The sequence below is a fragment of the Chrysoperla carnea genome, chromosome 4, assembly GCF_905475395.1.
Source record: "Chrysoperla carnea chromosome 4, inChrCarn1.1, whole genome shotgun sequence".
Classification (NCBI taxonomy): Eukaryota; Metazoa; Arthropoda; class Insecta; order Neuroptera; family Chrysopidae; genus Chrysoperla; species Chrysoperla carnea.
The window spans coordinates 33,789,334-33,810,369 of NC_058340.1; the positions used below are offsets into that span (position 1 = coordinate 33,789,334).

The following is a 21,036-nucleotide window of genomic DNA, read 5'->3' on the forward strand; positions in this document are numbered from 1 at the left end:
AAACTTTAATCTTCATAAAACAGTGCCCTAGTTTCATCAATTAATCAAAAAAATTTCAAAGAATTAAAAAGTGATTATTTATAAAGCCCAGTAGTATTTATATAAAATTGCTCTAAGCGACTTAAATAATTTATAAAGGTATATTTAAAAAAAATGTTTCCCATTAAATTATTTTCAATTTTTTTTTTCAAATTTTAAACCATTATATATTTTTTTGAAACATATAATATCTACTCGACACAAAAAATATGCAAAACAATGGAATAAAAAAAATTATGTTTTAATTCAACGAAAAATATATAATTTTTTCACTTTAAAAATAGAGTGTAGTTAAGTATACTATATCCGATTTCGGAAAATTCATTCCGATAACTTTTTTTTTAACACACCATTCCTATATGACAGTTAACGATTACTCTCTGAATGCTGGTGTATGTGGAATTGATATACCTCATAAATATTGGGTGGAATATTTTCTATTTTCGTAGATATAGGTAACAAAAAAATGTATGGAATGAAAATTTAAAACAGTTTTTTGTAGATAAAAAATGACTTTTGCAAATTTAATTATTTCTATATACAAAAAAACATTACACGTTTAGTAGATACCATAATTATTCACATGTAGTACATATTTTTATACACTGTGTAGTTGTAATATATATTAAGGTATACCCAGTTTAGTCCCAAGTTTGTAATGCATCAAAATATTGATGCTACGAACAAAACCTTGGTAAAGGTGTACATAAAATCAAAGAATCCATTTCTGGTTGTTTGTCGGTCCGTCTATCCATCTGTGAACACGATAACTTAACAAGTGAAATATACAAAATTTAAAAAATCCCCGACTAATGCGATTTATTCCTTGTAAACCGATTTTTGGAAACAGCTATAAAATGTTCTCAATCAAGTGGGTTCGACCGCTTAGGGGCTACGTTGCCACTGAGAAACACACAGACGCAAACATAAACACTTGAAACATTCTTTCTTAAATCAATATCAAAGTGATGGTCAAGGACATCAGATGAGTTGAATAGGATATTTAGAGAGATTTATCATTTTTTGGGGCAAATCTTTGGAAATATTTTAATTGAAATTGAAAATTATGTGTCATGCCTTTCCAAACTGAATCGATTTTGAAGATCGCCAATTTTTTAGTTTTTTCGGGTACGGAAACTAAATCTCGTACTTGAAACAAAGCTAAGAATTAGCAAATTTTCGTAAACTCACTTTTTACCTGTGAGGATGCTAATTAGGACAAAATGTTGTTGGATAGATATCCGAATTGTTGTACTTACATATTAATACGTTAACGCTCGTGGTGTACACACACATTAACAGTGCGAAAGTGAGTCGACACAGTGCGCATGTTATATAAATGCAAAGAAAGACGTCACGGTTTGGGTTAAAATTTTTGAAAACCCAAATTGTGTTGATTTTTAAAACTATTCTAATTTATTACTTTCTACAAAGGGTATTTCAACAATTAACTCAGTCAATTGTTTGTTTTCACTTACAATTTTTGTAATAATTTTTATAAATTCAAAATAAATTTTTGTTTGGTTCGTTTAAAGTAAAATATTTTGGATCGTCGAATATTGATTTTAGAGCTTACATGACCAGTATGCTTTTTTAAAATTTATAAAAACCGTGCACAATTTGTTTATGCTTAGTACACTGTTTACAAAAAAAGAGCAATATATGATAGTTTTCGCTGTAGCGTTGACAGATTTACAATATTTAAAGAACTATTCTTTTTTTATACTTTTCTTTTCATGTCGTTAGAAATACATTAAAACCCCACGCTGTATATTTAGAATTACAATATTACAATATTATCATATCACACTCTCATGAACAGAATAAAATGTATTATTATTGTACCTAATCCACAAGTTTTTTTTTTGTGACAAATAATCTCGCTTATATGAGAGCGACATAAGTGTGGCTGGTTGTATGTACTGGATCCTCTATAGCCACTAAAAAATACTCACATAAAAATATTTGTGCTTGTCAGTGAATTTTTGTATCTGTATGTATATGGGAGACTTGGGTCAGCAATTCAAATTGTTCCACTTTTGAATACTTTTCCATTCCATTTGATCTATTGAGAAACCATTAATGAGCAAAGCAGTAACAGCAGTGTCCCATGAAATGGCGAGACCATTAAAAGAGTGGACCAAAATTATAGTTGTTATAAGTTTAATCGCGTAATGTGTGTGTGTAACTCTTTGAGGCATCGTAGCTCCTAAACGGATGAACCGGTTTTGATTTTTTGGTAAGAAAGATAATTTATTGGAGAGTGTTCTCACATATGTTTCAAGAAAACCGGTTCTGCAGTTTGAAACGAGTAACAAGGAAAAAGCTGCATTCAAGGATTTTTTAAATTTTGTAAATTTCACTTTCCTTACTAGAAAAATCATTCATCCTCTTGAACAGTATCGTTCCAAGTTATTATAGTTTATTAATATCCGATATTTATCCAACGTCTGTTTCCATTGCATGGAAAATTGATTTTTCCAGTACCTACTGCTAACACTAAACCAGACTATAGCAATGGCAGAATTTAGACCGAAAATTTTATAAGCCCGGAGTGTTGTAATTACAAGTTGATTGGGTTGAGTTTGTTTATTATAGAGGAATTGGTTGGGTTTTGAAGTTTTAGCCCTTCAACGAGAACACGAGAACAAATTTTAGTAGCTTCAATCTAACTTTTTTTGTTTTTTTTTTTTTGGCTGGGCCATAAATTGTGAACAATGTACGTTTAAATTACGCAACAAACGGTATTTTACTACATAAGTAAACTAGTTTAATTTATAATTTTTAAAATGTTTTTGTTTTCTAAATCGTACCCCCTAAAGTCCTTATAATTGTATCTTGGGATCGAAAATTTTTCGATTTTGTAAATTATAATTAAAAGAAGCGAAAACGAAAAAAGCTATGAATGGAAACAATAACCTTCTACAACATCAGCGATTCTCATAATGAGAATGAGATAATTAAGATAATTAATGATATAGGATTATACTGTACCTACTAAACAATTCTGGAACAATTTAAATACCTGTAAAGCGGCTTAGAAGTAATTAGAAAGACTATATTGTACTAGTGGCCTACCTGGGGGATAACTATGTTTTTTTGTTAGGTTAATCGATTCCTATTAAAAAACTATAAATGCTAAAAAATGGTGAAATAACCAACTATCCCCTAAATGTTTCTATTTGTATCTGTCTGTATCTGTTTGTATACGAATGTGTACGTATAACACAAACGACACCAAAATGACAAACGACAATATACGATAAAATATAACAAATGAAATTTTATATTTGTGAAAATAAATTGTAGAAAAATATATTTATGTATGTGCATATTTTTATTTTAACAAAGAAAAAAAAATTATTTACTAGATTCTAGGTTATTCATGATTCTATGGACAAGTAAACATGTATGTATCTCTCCAAGGGTGATAGGAAATTAAAAAAAAATTGGTGATAATGTGTCTTCAAACCTTTCTATAACGGCTTGAATTGAGTTAAGGCAATTAATCTGGAAAATGAGTTAGGAAGTTAAAATTTTTAGTATAACGGCTTATGGCTATGGCATTTAGCATTTACTTTGAATTTGAATGGAAAAATTTGAAAAATTATTTGTTAATTTGTTTAAAATTTCTTCCCTTAGTCTAGGAATCTTTATTATATAAGCTACAACGTCACGAACAAGTTGATTTTAACAGGATTCAATTATGAATATTTTTTGAAATTATGTAAGTATGAAATACGATTGCCACCTGAAGCAGGTCCCTCTTTTCATTCTACGCGTTAGAGTATATGATTCAATGGCAAAATACTTGATTTGCAATTCGATTTTCGAAGTTTCTTTATAAGCCGATTTTTGTAACATCTTTTACTGTACTTGAATTTAACTCTTGAAAACATGCCAGCTCTCGTACAATTTAGTTGAACTCCAAATATCCGAGTTCATTCAACAAATATGTATAATGTAGAAACAAAAATTTAGAATATAATTTAATAATAAAAAAAATTCTTAATAAAATATAATACAAATTTAAAAAATGAAAAATAAAATATTTATTTACATACTTGAGCCCGTGCTTGTTCACCAACAAGTATAACATCTCTAGTAGCATCATGTAAGGGTATATCAGATATGAAAAGTCCTCGACTAGTAAGTCCTTCAAGGCCATCTAAAAACGGTGACCCAACAAATAATAATGAATCTGATTCCGGGCAATATACCATTTGTCCTTTCAATTCCATTCCCTGTAAAATAATATCATAGATATAAGTAAATGTTTGATCACTAAAATGAGTCAGAAAGTGCTTTAATGTTATTTTATCCAACGATACAATCACTAAATCACAGCTGAGAATAACGTTAAGAATATTAATCCAAAATAAAGGGTTGAAAAGATCTTAGTAATTAAGATTTGGGAACTAAGGTTAATTTATGGCAACATATATTCTGAATAACTTGCATAATTATCATTTTCAAGACAATCTTTTTAAAAATTTATTTGTGATTTTTTAACATATTTAAGAACAATTTCTCAAAATTTTAAACATAAGTATAAAGTATTTTTTTTTTTTTTTTTTTGAAGCGCCTTAACAGCCTTAGGCCAATAAATGCTTCAGCCAAATCATCAAAAATTGAATGAGAAATTTTTGGAATCAAAGTTGTTGCAACTTGATAATTTTCATGTTCGCTTATCGGTAAAAATTTCGACATATTACTTAGAGTTTCTTCGAGTTATTGCTAAATGAATGCAAAAAACCAAACGTCTCACTCTTTTTAACGATAAGTCAACTTTAACTTTTACAATATTCATCAACTTTAGTAGTTACTTCAAACATCCTGAACTGAACTTTGTCATCAGAATCCAAAAAATTTAATTTTGCTCTATCACATCCAAATTATATCCAACTTTGATAAACCAAGTATGTAATCCTACTAAATTGGGACATACTTTTCAAATTTGTGATCAAAATTAACCTAGCTCTAATAGGTTTCAAGAATATGGAGTCCTGATCCCGGAATTAAGCACATAAGTGATAGCTAGCGAAAAATTGACATCACAGCTGAAAAGAATGGCCCAAAATTCGTGCGTTTCAAAAAAAATTCCAATAATACCGAATCAAATTTGCCTGCGTTATCAAAAAAATCGAATTTTTCACCAGAATCCAAAAAATTTCATTTTGATCTATCACATCCAAATTTTATCCAATTTTGATAAACAAAGTATGTAATCCTACTAAATATGATCCATACTTCTCAAATTAAGTTGGAATTGTACAGTGAAGTGGACGGGAAACGGCTTATAGTTTAATAAAATATTATTGAAATAAAATTTATATAATTGTGTAGCCTCAAATGAAGTGGAATTGGGTAACCATACCTCAAATAGTACAACTGGTTTATATAATAATATTGTCAGTAAAATAAATTGAAATTCAATTATTATTGAATCTGTTTAGAACGTTCCTATAGATGAATAGATATAGAATAACATAATATAACCAACTCATATAATACTGAATATAATATAATTAGAATGGTGAATATTATCACTTCAATATCTACAAAGTGATTCAGAAAGTTAAATTTTTACATGTCCGTTTCGCTTAATTAATTTAAATATTATTAGCTAGTCTGTCTGTTTAAATATACATATGTTCCAAAAATACTTAGTCACCTTTTATCGCGCACGTTCATGGAATGCAAGGTATAACATGTTTCAATCAAAAGGTATAACATGTTTCAAACAAAAAGTTGATTGGATCAAAGTATTTAATGGTTATGTAAGGGTCAACGTTTTTGATATGGAGTGTAGAGTAAAAGGAGAACCATCTCTGTATATAAAAAGTGTCCGTCGTAAAGCATTAAATAAGAATAGCGCTGTTGTATCAAAAGTGTACATTTTAAAATATGTGCTCAAAGTAATAAGAGTAGGATAGAGAACTAAACAAGTTATTAGAGTAGGATAGAGAAACTTACATCAAACACCCTTTTGCTACACAAGCGCCATTATAGCCACTTTATTTAATGCTATTTTGTGGACATTTTTTTGGTCAAACAGTCATAAGAGATGATTCTCCTTTTACTCTACACTCCATAGTTTTTGAGTTATCGTGTTGACAGACAGACGGACAGACAACCGAAAATGGACTAATTAGGTGATTTTCTGAACACCCTATTGGCTCAATTAGTTAAGGCGTAATCAATTCCGTCCGCGGTATTCTTACGGTAGCGGGTTCGATTCCCGCCGTCGCACTAAAATTAATTTAATTAATAGTTGTGAAGGGCTGGTGTAGTGCATGGTATATGCCTGAAGGAGGTGCACTCAACCTCTGAAATTGAGGAGCTGATAAATGAAATTATGAGCGGAAAGGTGGTAAAACACATATATGGTATCACAATGGGCTCTATAGCCTAAGTGTGTCCTTCGTGGTGTGTCAAGTGTTACAAACTTAGGACTAAATTTAGTATACTTTGCATATTACATATATGCATGGTGTACAAAACCATTCAAATCTAATTTTTAATTTCAGGGTCAAATTACAAAATTGATCTTAAAAGACTTTTCCGGGGGAGATATTTAGGTATATAAAGAACCAGTATAAACAATATTTTTTACATTTGACACTGTTATCATCAACTTTTTTGTATTAGTATTTTTGAAATACACAGTACTTGCATGAATATATTTCAATGGGAATGCATGGAGGCCTAGAGAATGGGTTCCATTGAATTAGTAAATGTAAAGTTAATGGGATGATTTTGTATTCCCGTGAATATATTTATGCCATAATTTATTTTTTTTATTAAATATTCATGCAAAGTATAATTTTTATATTTTTATAAATAGTATTTTTTTATGAATTTAGTAAAAATTATTTATAAAATATCATTAAAATATGTATTTTTGATTTATGGTCCGTTGGATAATTATTTGTTTATAATTGTACTGCGTTTTGGTAAAGAAGTCAGTTTCGTATGAGGGATAAAGAAATTTATGCGTTGTCAGTTATGAGAAATCGAAATACAAATGTTTTCCCATTTATTTTAGGCACTTAAAAATGACAATTTTGTCTCCTAGGTACATCTGTGCTTTGAGTAGTGCACAAAAACGCCTCAATGCTAAAAGCTTATTCAAACTAATCACGTGCCTAGAGGCAAGAGGCCATAAAAGGGCGCTCGCGTTTTGAGTTAATCTATTTATTTTTTAAGTTCTAGTATACTTGTAGATGAGATCCCTGTCTTGGGTTCTCTGCACAGTTAATCCGCCGTTGGATACCCCTTTGAAAAAATATTTTTTGGTACTGACTCAGTTTCCAGTGCTATTTTGACTGCTATTTCAGTACAAATTTTCTAATATGAATTATGAAGAAAAAAACCTATCTTGAATTCAACAAGCTCGATGAGGGTTTGGAAGATTGTTCAAAGTCATTTTATCATAGAAATAATTCAATAAACATGATAGAGCCTATAAAATTGTACTTTTTGGAAAATGGAAAACGAAAATTTCTACATATTATGCATGCAATTTCTTAGCAAATTTCGCCTCATTTGAGTCCTTACTGAAATTCATGATTCTTGTTAGCCACCTAAAGAGTAAATCTGTTAAATGAGGCATCCTAATCCTGTCAACTGTTTATTGTGTATCTTTCTACGCTTAAAAAACCTATGTATCCTTTACTCATCTATTACTACGCGCCTGGAATAAAACTAAATATAATATTTATGCTTGTCAATAATTCAACACGTTTGATGTTTTCCATTAAAACATAACTTTATAAACAAACAAACATTTTTCAAACACAAAAACTTTTTTACCACACATTCTAATTTTTTCACATATATCGGTTTAACAACACAAAGCAAAAGTATCGTTTGTAATATTTTTACACACACAATTTTTTTATTTTGCTTTATAGAGATTGTTTAGTTATACGAAAGCTATGTAATCATAGATTAAAATGAGGTAAAATATCCAATTTCATGTCTCGGGGAAGTAATTTGCGTACATGAGTACGTGAAAATCTTAAATTACGTGGTTTATTGTGTTCAGATCTCGTAAAAAGCTTTCACACATCACTCATTAAAACACGAAAACGGGGACACAGGGATACATAAGTTAAAGAATTTGAATGGAGCCTATGAAGAAAATTCGTAGCGCAGAAGCTGATGATTTTCCCACCACTTCCACCATATTTGATATAAATATATATATACATTTTTTTAGTGCTAAATTAAAAATTTTAATAAAAAATACTTTTTAAGATACAAGCTTTTATTGTACTAAAAAGTAGAAAATAGTTTTATCTATGAATCACTCATACCCGACTATTTGTAAAAGCTTGAGGCGCTTAATATCAAGAATGAATCGAAAAATAATTAGGCATGTGGAGTAAATGAGGCGTTCCCATTCATTTTTGATATTTTAAATTGAGCACCTCAAGCTTTTACGAATAGTCGGGTATGAGTGACTCATAGATAAAATTATTTTCTACTTTTTAGTACAATAAAAGCCCTTGTCCCTTAAAAAATATATTTATTAAATTTTTCTATCGAATTAATCATGTATTGATTTCTTAGTAATAATTTTTTTCACAAAATTTCAAAATGTGAAAATAACTTTTTTTTTTATGTTCACTCGTATATATATCTATAACAAAAAGAATTATCACATTCAACACAATACAAAAATGATAATAATAGAACAAAATTTTGTGAATGATTCCTGAGGGATTATTTATAAAAATTTTATATTTGTATAAAACATTTAATTTGAATCGGTATTAATATTCAAGGAATATCTTGTATGTAGATAGACTACATGATATTATTCATTATGTTATAAAATGCCTGGTGTCATGCATATGTAGTCTAATATCGATGCTGTTAGGGAATTGAGGTCAATGCATAAATTATAAATGATTTGGTAATTTGAAATTTTTGTTTTATTTAATAATTTAACAGCAGGAATAATAAAAAATTTGTTTTAAATGTATTTATAGTACAATAATAGGTCAGATATAAAAATATTAATTATAAATGTGCAATAAAATTGTTGTCAAGTTTTTGCATTACGTTAAAATTAACGTTCTCCAACAGACGGAGTTACGGTAACTCAATTGAATTTTTGAATGAAAAAAAATTACCAGATTTTTTGTTGTTGAAAATTATCAGATGTTGTTTCAATGTGTTATCTTACATAATATTAAAGAAAATTACCTTAAAATCGATCTACGAGGTTTAAACTGGGTTTCAGTAGGCGTTGACTAAACAGATGAATATTATGAAAACATAGTAATTAATAACATTAATGTTCTCATGTATGAATGAACTGTCCTTTTATAAATTTAACCCTGCAAATAACTGATATATAAACTGCTTCACGTCATTAACTCTGCCTATTCATAAAATTTAGAACACAAATTTTGAGTCCTTTTTCTCCTAAACTACAAAAGATAGGGAGTTGAAAATTGGTAGGTAGCTTCAACTAGCGGTCTTGTCAAATATTTTCGAAAAACGAAAAAAGTTAGAAAATATATTCGAAAATTTTCGAAAACCAAATAAATTGAATCCGAAAAAGCAGCAGAATTGTGTTAGTTTTTAAACTCTTCTAATTTGATTGTTTAAACTCAGTCAATTGTTTGTTTTCACTTGCTCTAAGGAATTACTGTAAAACGAACCGTTTAAAGAGATTTAACTGTACATAGTAAATAAGCGCATTTTCAAGAGAAATATAATTCAATCAACATTTGTTATAAAATGGAAAACTAAGAGTGGTAAGTACTAATAAAATAAGAATGATTTCCTAAACTTTGTTGATATTCTACTATTATTTCTTCCCTTAGGAATGTTTTATGTATCTACACTATCTTTTCATTAATATGTCAAACACCTGCTGCTTAAACAGGATCTTTCTTAAAATATGGGTAAAAATTTGAAATATCAATTATTTTCTGTTATAAGGGATGATGAGATAAGACATTTTTTAAATTGGACTGTAAACAAAACGATATAAGACATCAAAATTATTGAATTTATATTTTAGATTATAGATATTGTTCGATGGAGTTTTTATATTAAAACTAGCATGAAACCCACTTGCTTCTGGATTTAAAAATAAATATTAGAACGTTATAGCCATCACATTATTCCTTTGCGCACAAAAGGAGGAAGCTTAATAAAAATAAATTCCTGTTTGAATTTAAATATAATAGCATAAAATACTCTTAAGGGATCCAAAAAAACAATAACACCATTATTTGAGATCGCAAATAATTGTCATAGATATATAAAATATAAATAAATTTTGATACATTTATGAGATAAAATTTTAATTCTCTAAATATAAATAAGAAGACAATAACATCCGGATCGGTGTGCTTTTAATAGTTCATATATTATTAATAATAACAGTACTTTATTCAGAAACAAGATCGTTTCCTTTGTTTCTAAATGTACGTGGTATTTTATATTTCATTATTATGGAAGACGCATTTAATTTAGGGTTTTGCATTTAAAAATGATAGAACTTTAAACTTAAATTTAAAAAAAAAATTGAGCGTGAGATAGTATCAAATTTTAATTGACTCGAAAGAGTATCGTATATATGTTCGATTTTGCGACAGTAAAGATTTGGCTTGATATTATCGATATCATTGTTTGTCACTCTTTGCACTTCCTCGAAACATTTTGTTTCTAGTGGAGAGCCATATGATTTTTACCTGGGAATCCAAGAACAGTAAATGAATCTTTATTATAAAAATCTTCTTATAAAAACTGTGCGACTGCATTGCTTAAAGCTTACTTAAAGAAGTTAAAAACAAAAATTTGTGCGATCTTGCCCAGGAGGTAGGATCCATCACTTCTCGGAGGTGGAAATATTTATGCTGAAAATGACAACGGGAATCGACACATATTTCGAAAGTCAATACTTTCCAAGTTATTGAAATTCGGAGTATTTAACGATTTTTTTGGAAAAAGTTTATTTTTGCATAAAAATAAAAGTATTTGCCTAAAAATGTTTATCGGACTTTTCTTTTTATATTTTATGCAGTACAAAAACTGAACTGATGAATCTTAAATGCGACAAATTGTATAATAAATAGATCCCTCTGCCTGGCAAAAATTCCCATAAAATAAGTTTTATTAATTTTAATGTACTACCTGTTATGTTGTATGACAAGGCATTCCATACGAAAATAGATTGTGTAATGAATTTTTATGTTCACTGATAAAATAATTACATTTAGTATGATTTATATGTGTGTGAAAAAAAAAGGGATAAGCTTTTCGTTAGTTTTATTTTCTTCAAGGCATTTATGAAAAAAAATTGCCACTATTTTTCATCTGTAAATATTATTCATTCTTATGAACGATTATATTCATATGTGTATAATGTGTAGAAGATTTGAGAAAAGAAGGAACATTTGAAAGAAAATGACCAGAGTGAATTTATTTTGAATTGAGACGAACTTCTTCCTTTTTGCTTTTAAAAATAAATCTGTTTGAAGAAAGTGTAAATTATTATACCATGTATCTATGAAATATAAATAGTACATTAATTTTGGTTCCAAGTTTGTAACGCTTAAAAATATTGATACTACGAAAAAAATTTTGATTTTGAGTTTCAGGTGTTCATTAAATCACCAAATTAGTCCATTTCCGCTTATCTGTCTAGGTCTGTCTGCCTGTCAACACGATAACTCAAAAACGAAAAGATATATTAAGCTGAAATTTTTAAAGCGTGCTCAGGACGTAAAAAGTGAGGTCGACTTCGAGGACCCATCTTGTTAACCGTTAGAGATAGAACAAAAATTTAAATGTAAAAAATGTTCTTTATGTAAAATTAAACAACTTTTGTTTGAAACATTTTTTCGTAAACATCACTGTTTACCCGCGAGAGCGCAAATTTTGCGCAAATTGTATAATATATATTATATGGTAATATCAGTTATGTATGTGTGTCATGTATGTGTAATGTGACAGTTTAATCAACACTGTCTATACATGGTATTTCAACAATTAACTCAACCAATTGTTTGTTTTTACTTGTTTTTAAAAGAAATTTACTCTAGATCCTACGAGTATTATGAGAACTGGAACCGTGGTCACTTGCTAAAAGCTCTTTAACATCCTTTGGTGCAAATTGTCAACAAGTTTTACACACGAGTTATTTTAAATTCATTTTTATTTACTCTTATTTTGTTATGTATTATCACGACGTGACCAAACACAATATTAACGGTTTTAATATGAATTAAATAAAAAATATTTATTGATGGATTATTATTCAACACAGTAGAGCTCCACAACTATGCCGCGAAACACTCACCTTGCTTCAGTTATGAAAGGATCAATTACCTAAAATTCTTCAAATGCACAGTTTGGCTCTAAACGAATTTCACCTTTATTTATTTAATCAATGATAGATATATGTATCTTTGGACAAAAAGATACTGTTCCTGGTACAAATATTCTAGCTTTTAACATATAAAAAAGCCATATTTTATTCACTCTTATTCCTTCAACTGATCTCGATTTTCATTACTATAAAAGATGTCAGCACAAAAGCTATCCTAGTTGAAAATTTCTCTGTGCAGGAAGAAGTCTGCCTTTTTATCTAACAAACAACAAAACAACGTAAAAGTTTATCATTGCCAAATTTCAAAATTTTTTAAACCAAATATAAGGGGAGTTGTTTTGATCAATAATTTTTTCCATTTTTTCTATAACGAACCAAACTAAAAACTAAATTATTCGGTTCAATTTTTCGCCGAGAAATCGCGTTTCAAGTCAGACTTATTTTGACGGTCAACAGATGACAAAGTGCTCATGTTTTGACATACTGAGCATCCCTATTAAATCAATATGTTTTGATATGTTCCATATTCTCATCCCTATTATATTATAAATGTAAAAGAAAGGATGTTTGTTTGTTTGTTTGTTTGTTTGTTTGTTTGTTCGCTTTTACGTAAAAATTAGCAAATAGATTTGAATTAAGTTGTACAATAATGTAGCTCATACATCAGACTAACATATAAGCATCATCTATGAGCATAATTTTGAACCATAAATTAAAGAACGAGATACAATTCATGCCCACCTACTTTGATACACTCAATGAAGACTATATAAATAACATTTAAAAAAATTGAATTCTGTACATATATTTTAAATGTGAAGAACACATGATCCTTACTCCTATTTCGAGTGTTATGGAAGGGGGGTGACCGAGAGTAAGAGAGGTGGAGGCTATAACACGATGGTCTTTACTTTTAAGCTCAGCGAAGCCGACAGGTATCAAGCTAGTTTTACCATAAATCGACCTACGCCAGAAGTTCGTTCCCAAATTGTAAAAATATACTCAATTTGTGTGATCTCACAGCCATAGATTTTATTAATTTCTGTGGGGTTAGTAGTAACTAGGCTATGACGATAGACCATGGATATTATTATCGAAGTGGCATATTTATTTAATAAAATTCATTTAAATTTTATAAAGTTATTTTCGAGGCGAAAGTTTTCGTACAGCTAATATTAAGAAATACATTGAAAAAGAACATTAATAAAAATAAATTGAGCAAACATACCTCAGCAGGAAATTCTTGTACACCAGTTGGTTTTCGTATTAATAATACAAATGGCGTATTTGCACGCTTGACAATCTCCGGAAATGTGAGTACAAGTCCTCGTGGACGATGAAAATGAAAATATGTTGATGCCGCTGTACCTTGTTGACATAATACATCTCTCGTAAATAAACGTGTAAAACCAGCACCAAGCTGTACTAATTCTAGTTTCCGATCCATTATAAAATGCCATGGGAACGCTTTACAAAAACTGACAACACCCATTTGTAAATGTTGTACATTGCGTGACTCACATACACGACGTCGTCGACCACAACTATTATTGCTTCCACTGGCAGCGGTGCTTGTTTGTTGTTGTTTTTGATAATCGACTGCCGTTATCACATCGTTATTGTCATCAACATCATCTAAAGATGTTTGTTGTGATTTTGATGTTGACTTTATGACATATCTGCGAAAAAAACACACAAATGTAATGGATATCATTTGTTTGAATTTTTAGAAAAAAATTCCTTCCGACAAGGTACAACGTGAGCCATGTGATTTTAAATTTGAAATTCATCATTCTTGTTTTGATAAAAATTATAATACTTTCCATAATTCTTCTACAGGCATCTACTCGTATTTGTTTTGAAGGCTCTTTTGGTGGAATGCTTCTATCTGTGGGTCAATTGACATCAGATCGGTTTTAATTTAACGAATTTTTTTAATTAATTCAAATTTATCAGTTCATATTTTATCAGCAAAAATTAATATGTGTTAATTCTTGCCCGAAATATCATTTGCATCTCGAAAATGTGTAAAAATCAGCTTTGGGCGTAAAAGTGGAGCACAAAATCATTATTTACTGAATTAATTGACGAAATAGAGTACTCAAACTTTTGATTTAAAAAGTCAGCTCCAACAGTCAACAAAAATTAGGTCCAAAAAAAACGTTTCCTTTGATACTAGGTTTAATGTCACCATTTTTACCATTGGTTATTTTTTATTTTGTCGCAAGTCGACACACGTAAATGGATATCCTACTGAACATGCTTAAATTTCATTTAAAAAGACGTTGGATAAATAGATTAATATTAAAAAACCATAGTAATTTATAACTATACAATTCAAATGTATGAATGAACTAATAAAATAAATCTAATAAAAAATAGCCCACTTTTTTCATGTTATAGTCATTTCATAGACCACTGCTGTTTTTAAGACTGTCGAATCATACTGACTGTTTGACGTCATTAGTGATTTTCCCAATAACAGCGAATAAAAATATTTAATGTTTTCAAAAGGAAACAGAAGACGAAGGTGAAAAACGAAATAATGACGAAAAAGTGGAGGAATGAACGCAATAGAAATAGTACATATTTTAATACTTTCCTTCAAAACGAATAAGATCATTTCAAAGTCATAAAAATAAAAATTTTTAATGATTTAAAACACAATAAAACACTACAATATGTAGTAATATGCTGTAAAAACATAACCTTAAATAATAAAAAAGGCAAAAAAAACTGGTAATGTACTTATAATACATCGAGTAGATGTTGAAAAGAGCAGTCGTACAAAGTATACATGAAGTGGGAAATTTGGGTGGTAAGAGTACATAGATATAGACATTATAACAATAATAATTCCATTTGGCGAAATGGTCAGTCACTATTGTTAAAATTTATTGTTATTTGTAAACGAAAAAAAACCCTCTTTTGTTATTTCATTGTATTAGTAATTTATAAAAAAGAGAGGATTTCCATTTATCAAGTACCTTCTTCAACTGATGTCTAATGTCATTGTCATTTTATTCATCTTTTATCAAATTTATGATTTTTTTTTCATTTAATTTTTTAATTATTTAATTGAAATGTCAAATTTTAATTTTTCCTCAATCAAATAAGGTTACTCAATGAGTACACAATAAATCAAAATTATTCACTCCAATAAATCAAAAATTCCGGTTCAGTCAGGTAAAGTTTTTACATATAATTAACTATTGAAGTTTTTTTCAATGGCGTGAGTTTTGCCAGTTGATTATAGAGTGATTAAAAATCACGTATAGCCAGGAAAAGGTTCATGCGAGAAACGATAATTCTAATAAAATTCAAACACCTCGTTGTTCGGTCGCCATTCTTAATTTAAGGCTAAGTAAGGAATTTTGGGTTTGCTACGTAATTTGTATGTAATGTAACACAAACGTTAATTCACGGGACTGATTAGTTCTGGGTTGAAAAATATTTTAGATATATTTCTCAGAAAATAAAGTTCATGTTACTATTATGCTGAATGGAGTATTGTAGTAATTCCTGGAGATGGAAATTATTTGTTACTCTAACACTTTTGAAAGATTATGTGATTTAACACCTTGTAATTACTTTTAGTAGTCTTATTTGAGAGGTAGCGTGGGTGCCAAAAGCCGACTAAAAGAATTTAAAATTGAAATAGACCGTTTGACACATTCCTTTTGACGAATCTACCAAACTTTCCTCTACGATTTTTGTTGTTGAAAAAGCTGAAAACACGCAGCAGACAATTTGTTGGACACTATGACCACTTTATAACATTAATAATTATTGAACATTAAAATATTTTGTCCGACAAAAATACGGCACCGATGAACTTGTATGTCACTTTGAACATGCCGAACTTAAGTAATTTTGTTTTTGAATACGTACATGGCTCACTTTTCCTGTGCTGTTTAATAATGATTAATATTATCAAGTGGTCATAGTGTTCAACAAATTTTTAAAACGATAGCTCAAATATGACGTCATCATGCTCATTTGAAAACTCATCTTTTTAGAAAAAAATCGTAAAGAAAGTTTGGTAGACTCGTCAAAAGATAGCCATTCACGAACTTTCAAGTAAGTATTTATCATTTAAAAAAGCTGTGATGCCCCGCGGCCTAAAATTCAACATTGTATGAAAGAAACGGATTTACAAACATGTAAAAATGTGAAGAAAAATTCCATCTAAATTTACCTAGGATTTTGATCAAATTATGTTTTACATTAGTTGAAAAAAAGTTTTACTCACCGATATTGTCGAGAATCATTTGTGTTCGGTTGTATTTGTACTTGAGCTTCTGTATCATATAAAATATTTGCTATTGATTTTAAACTTCCAACTAATAAATATGCAACCGGAATACAATCGGTGGTAAAATGTAATTCTAAATCACCATCTGGTCGTTCCGTACAAACAAAGGCAGCATAGTCATCTCCCGCACTTGCTGTATTCTCATTATTAACAGTTAATGTTTTTGATTGTTTTATTAAATTATCAATTTGTTCAGTGGACTGTTGTTCATCGCTGCCATCTTCTTGGTGCAAGGGTGCTGTAGTTGTTGACGGTGTTAGTGGAGGTGGTCCTGATAGTTGTTGATGTTGAAGTACATCATGTACACTGTCTAATGTTGTAAGAAAGTCTTGTAAATTACCACCCAAACATCGGAAAGCACGTTCAATTCGACCCGTACATGATGTATTTATTAATTCTTGTCCCAGATGATCGAAAAATTCTTCGTTTTTGATTTCTGGTGATGGGTACCAAAAACAAAAGAAAAATTTCTAATTATTATTTCGTATTTATTTATTTACTCCCGATCAAAAGTGGGATGTTATATGTTTGACCATTTCATATCTTTGCCTGTCTGTCTGCCTTTGCCTGGTATTCTGACAGTCTATTTTAAAAATTTTAGACTTTTACAATAGCAATTTCATGACCTGTTAAGCAAAAGTTCTTTTTGTGCATTCAAATAAATTTATTGCGGAAGATGATATTGTTGAGATATTGAGAATTCGATGAGGACTCTTGCATTAGGCAATACATTGGCGCTCTTCAAGTCATATTAAATTCGACGTTAAACAAAAAACAGAACCAAATGTACAAATCTTCAATGAAAACTCTTGAAATCTAAGAACTGTACATTACTTGCCAGATTATCATATCGCTTACAAGTATTTGTGAAGAAATCATTGATGATTATCACCTTTTTTCTTAGGGATCTCATAAATAATTAAATTGTGAAAGTATTGAAAAAAGTAAAAGATTTGAATATTTTTAATTGCCGGTTCCATGATTTAAAAAATAATATTTTTTGAACTTGAACGTAAAAAAATATTGCCGTTTCATGTTGCATTGCTATTCAGCAAGGACAGAATCTTGCTTGAATATTTAATTCTGCTTGAATAGCTTTAAAGCACAAAATGTTGTTAAAACTTCGACAGTAGCTCAATTTGTGCAATTTTGTGAGCCGACTTTATTTAAGTATTACATAAACTTTAACCCCAATGCTATTAATTTTGAAGTTTGAAAATTAATAATATAACAAATGAAAACAAACAATTGACTGAGTTAATTGTTGAAATACCATGTATAGACTGTGTTGATTACTCTGTCACATTACACATACACACATGTCACACATATATAACTGATATTCCCATATAATACATATACTATACAATTTGCGCTCTCATGGGTAAACAGTGATGTTTACGAAAAAATATTTCAAACAAAAGTTGTTTATTTTTTTATAAGGAACATTTTTTAAAGATTTTCTTCTATTTCTAATGGTTTACGAGATGGGTCTTACGGACGCAAGACCCAATTGACCTATGTTGCTCATTTACGAACTCGACCTCACTTTTTACGTCCTAAGCACGCTATAAAAATTTTTGTTTGTTTCAGTTTGATATCTATTTTCGTTTTTCAGTTATCGTGATGACAGACAGACAGACGATATATAGACCACAGACAGGCAGACAGATAACCGGAAATGGACTAATTAGGTGATTTTATGAACACCTATACCAAAATTTTGTTCATAGCATCAATATTTTTATTTTGGTATATTTCATATACATGGTATAATAACATGAAAATGTAATTTTTGATAAAATATTCTTTGGGAATTATTTGTTTGAGTTTACTTTGGACAGTTAAGAGTGTGTTAATTTGCTTCGTTTCAAATTTTAAGTTTTTACTTTGAAAGAGATCAAAAATAATATTATATTTTTCATATTCCCATATGTCAACCAACCATCAACATTTTAAAATGTTAATATAAGTATTGAAGTGAAAATTTTTGAAAATCTCCGATTATAACACTGGCGTTTTATTCTCATGGGTGATGTGAAACGTAGAGGAAATAAATTGAATATCAAATAAAAGGCAGGCACAATATATATGTATGCATATATATAGGTATTAATACTTCCATTTTTCCATGATTTGTTTACCATTGGGCTTTATAAAAACCTCTACCTACTAAATATTGCTTCTTCTTATATGGTATAGTAGAATTGTGAATGTGATAATGTTTTTCCCTACAACACAATTTTATCATTAGTGGTAACCACAATATTTGACGTTTAGCTTACTACAATGCTCTACATAATATTTGATTTACACAACTGATATTCTCGGATATATAATATAATGGTATTGATATTATGGGCAGTTTGGGAAAAATTGAAGATGCAATTTATTGGAGGAAAGTAATCAAACGTGGAATAGTATAGTTAAAGTAATTTGAAATACTAGCATTTTTTCTAAAACAAAGAGTTGAAGAAACAATTTATAGTTATTTCCTGTCTCATACATGCACTTAAATGCCTAATGCAATTTTTTCCGTAGCGCAAGCATTGCAATTTATAAAATTTAAAACGAAATAATCTGCAAATTATCCTAAATATGGAATACCATTAAGGACCTTATTTTGGAATATGATTTAAATTGGAGTGTAATTATGTGTCCGATGCCTTTATAGTCAGAAAAGTCGTTCCTGATTCTGTAGATGCAGACTTTTATGATATTTTTTTCAGTTATTTTTGGTAAGTTTTTCCAGGAGAAATATGGGTAAAATTTGATATGTGTAGACTCTAGGCTCATAATGATTGTGGTGACCCAGAATTTGAAACTACTTTAAGTCTGAAGCATTTATAAGTTAGCGTAGTACAAGCTTATTGAGGAAATAGAACCGAAAAAACAGTCCGACCGAGTAAAAAACTCCGCGCCAGTAGATTTTTAAGGGAGCTAGTGGGAATTTTTGTCTGAGTTATCCTACTTCCTGACACTACATATATATTTATATTTTCGACGTTTTGCTTTATATTTTCAACGTTCTAAGCCTTCTTTTTTACCTAGACATTTTTAATCGTAACTAACCGCTTTCGAGGCTTTTTTTTGGCTAAAATATAGCGAATATTTAAAATATAAAATAAAATAGTTTTTTAAATGTTAAATAAAGAGAAAGTGGTGTGCGGAAGTTGTGTACTTCTGTCCCACTTTATGGGCTTCTATAAAAAAAGTACAAATTTGCATGGCTATGAATTTATTGAGTACACTTAGGCAAACACTTTTCACAGACTTTTTTTCTGACTCAAATATCTTATTTCCTCGACTAAGAGGAAAAACAGACGTCTTAATTCACCGATATTCAACAAAGGAATATGTCTTACAAATGTATATTTTGATCAAGGTACGGTGCTTCCCCATATTTATACAGATCCAAATGCAGCAAGGTGGATGTTAGGTAACAATTCATCACATATGCCACTTACTCGAAAGCACTGGAGTTGCTCTTTCATAGATATTTTTGAATGGAAATTTATACCTTGAACGTACAACAAGTTCTTTGTAAATTACTGTTACAGTAAATACTCGAGACCAGTATGTTTGCATGAATGTGAGATAGATATATATATTGTATATAGTGTATATTGTATTGACTATTGTAGTTGATAGCGAGTTGACATAAGGGATATTTGTGTGGCCGTAGGAGGTATATTCTGCTCCACATGAATTGTAATAATCATTATACACTGTGTGTTTAGTACAAATTGTATATCTATCTACCCGTATTATAAAAAGTTTGACATTCTATATTGAAACTATTACAATATTGATTCTGTGGTTTTTACATGAGCAAATAAATTCCCTGGATCTAAATGTGGTAAAAGATAGCGAAATTCATTTACAAGTCAAATTTACAAAATTTTAAAAACATCCGAAAAATGCGATTCATTCCTTGTACACCGATTTTTGGAAACTTAGCTATAAAATGATCTCAGTCGAGTCGGTTCGACCGTTTAGGGGCTACGATACCACTGAGAAACACACTGACGCACAGATAAACACTTTAAAATTATAACACTCCTTCTTAAATCAATATCAAAGTGATGGTTAAAGACATCAGGTGAGATGAAAACGATACTTAGAAAGCAATAGCTCCATTTACTTCGGAAATTCGGCCAATAGGAATGTTTCATTATAAAACAACTGAAAAACTTTTTACATTTATTTTTTATATTTTTTCATCGAAACATACCTTTTGTTAGAAAAATTATACAAATATTTCCTTTTTTGGACACATTGTTTTCACTTTTTAATTTAAACAAAATATAATAAATAATTGAAT

At 29.5% G+C, this 21,036-nt stretch overlaps 1 protein-coding gene across 1 annotated transcript in view; it reads right to left on the reverse strand.

The window, feature by feature from the left end:
- The window catches only part of LOC123298691 (head-specific guanylate cyclase), a 262,949-nt gene that overhangs the window by 78,232 nt on the left and 163,681 nt on the right, over positions 1 to 21,036 (reverse strand). The window contains exons 4-6 of the mRNA XM_044880783.1: positions 16,650 to 17,148; positions 13,626 to 14,076; positions 4,104 to 4,283 (exon numbers count right to left, since the gene is read on the reverse strand). Coding sequence (XP_044736718.1) covers positions 4,104 to 4,283; positions 13,626 to 14,076; positions 16,650 to 17,148 — 1,130 coding nt within the window. The remainder of the gene's footprint in view (positions 1 to 4,103; positions 4,284 to 13,625; positions 14,077 to 16,649; positions 17,149 to 21,036) is intronic.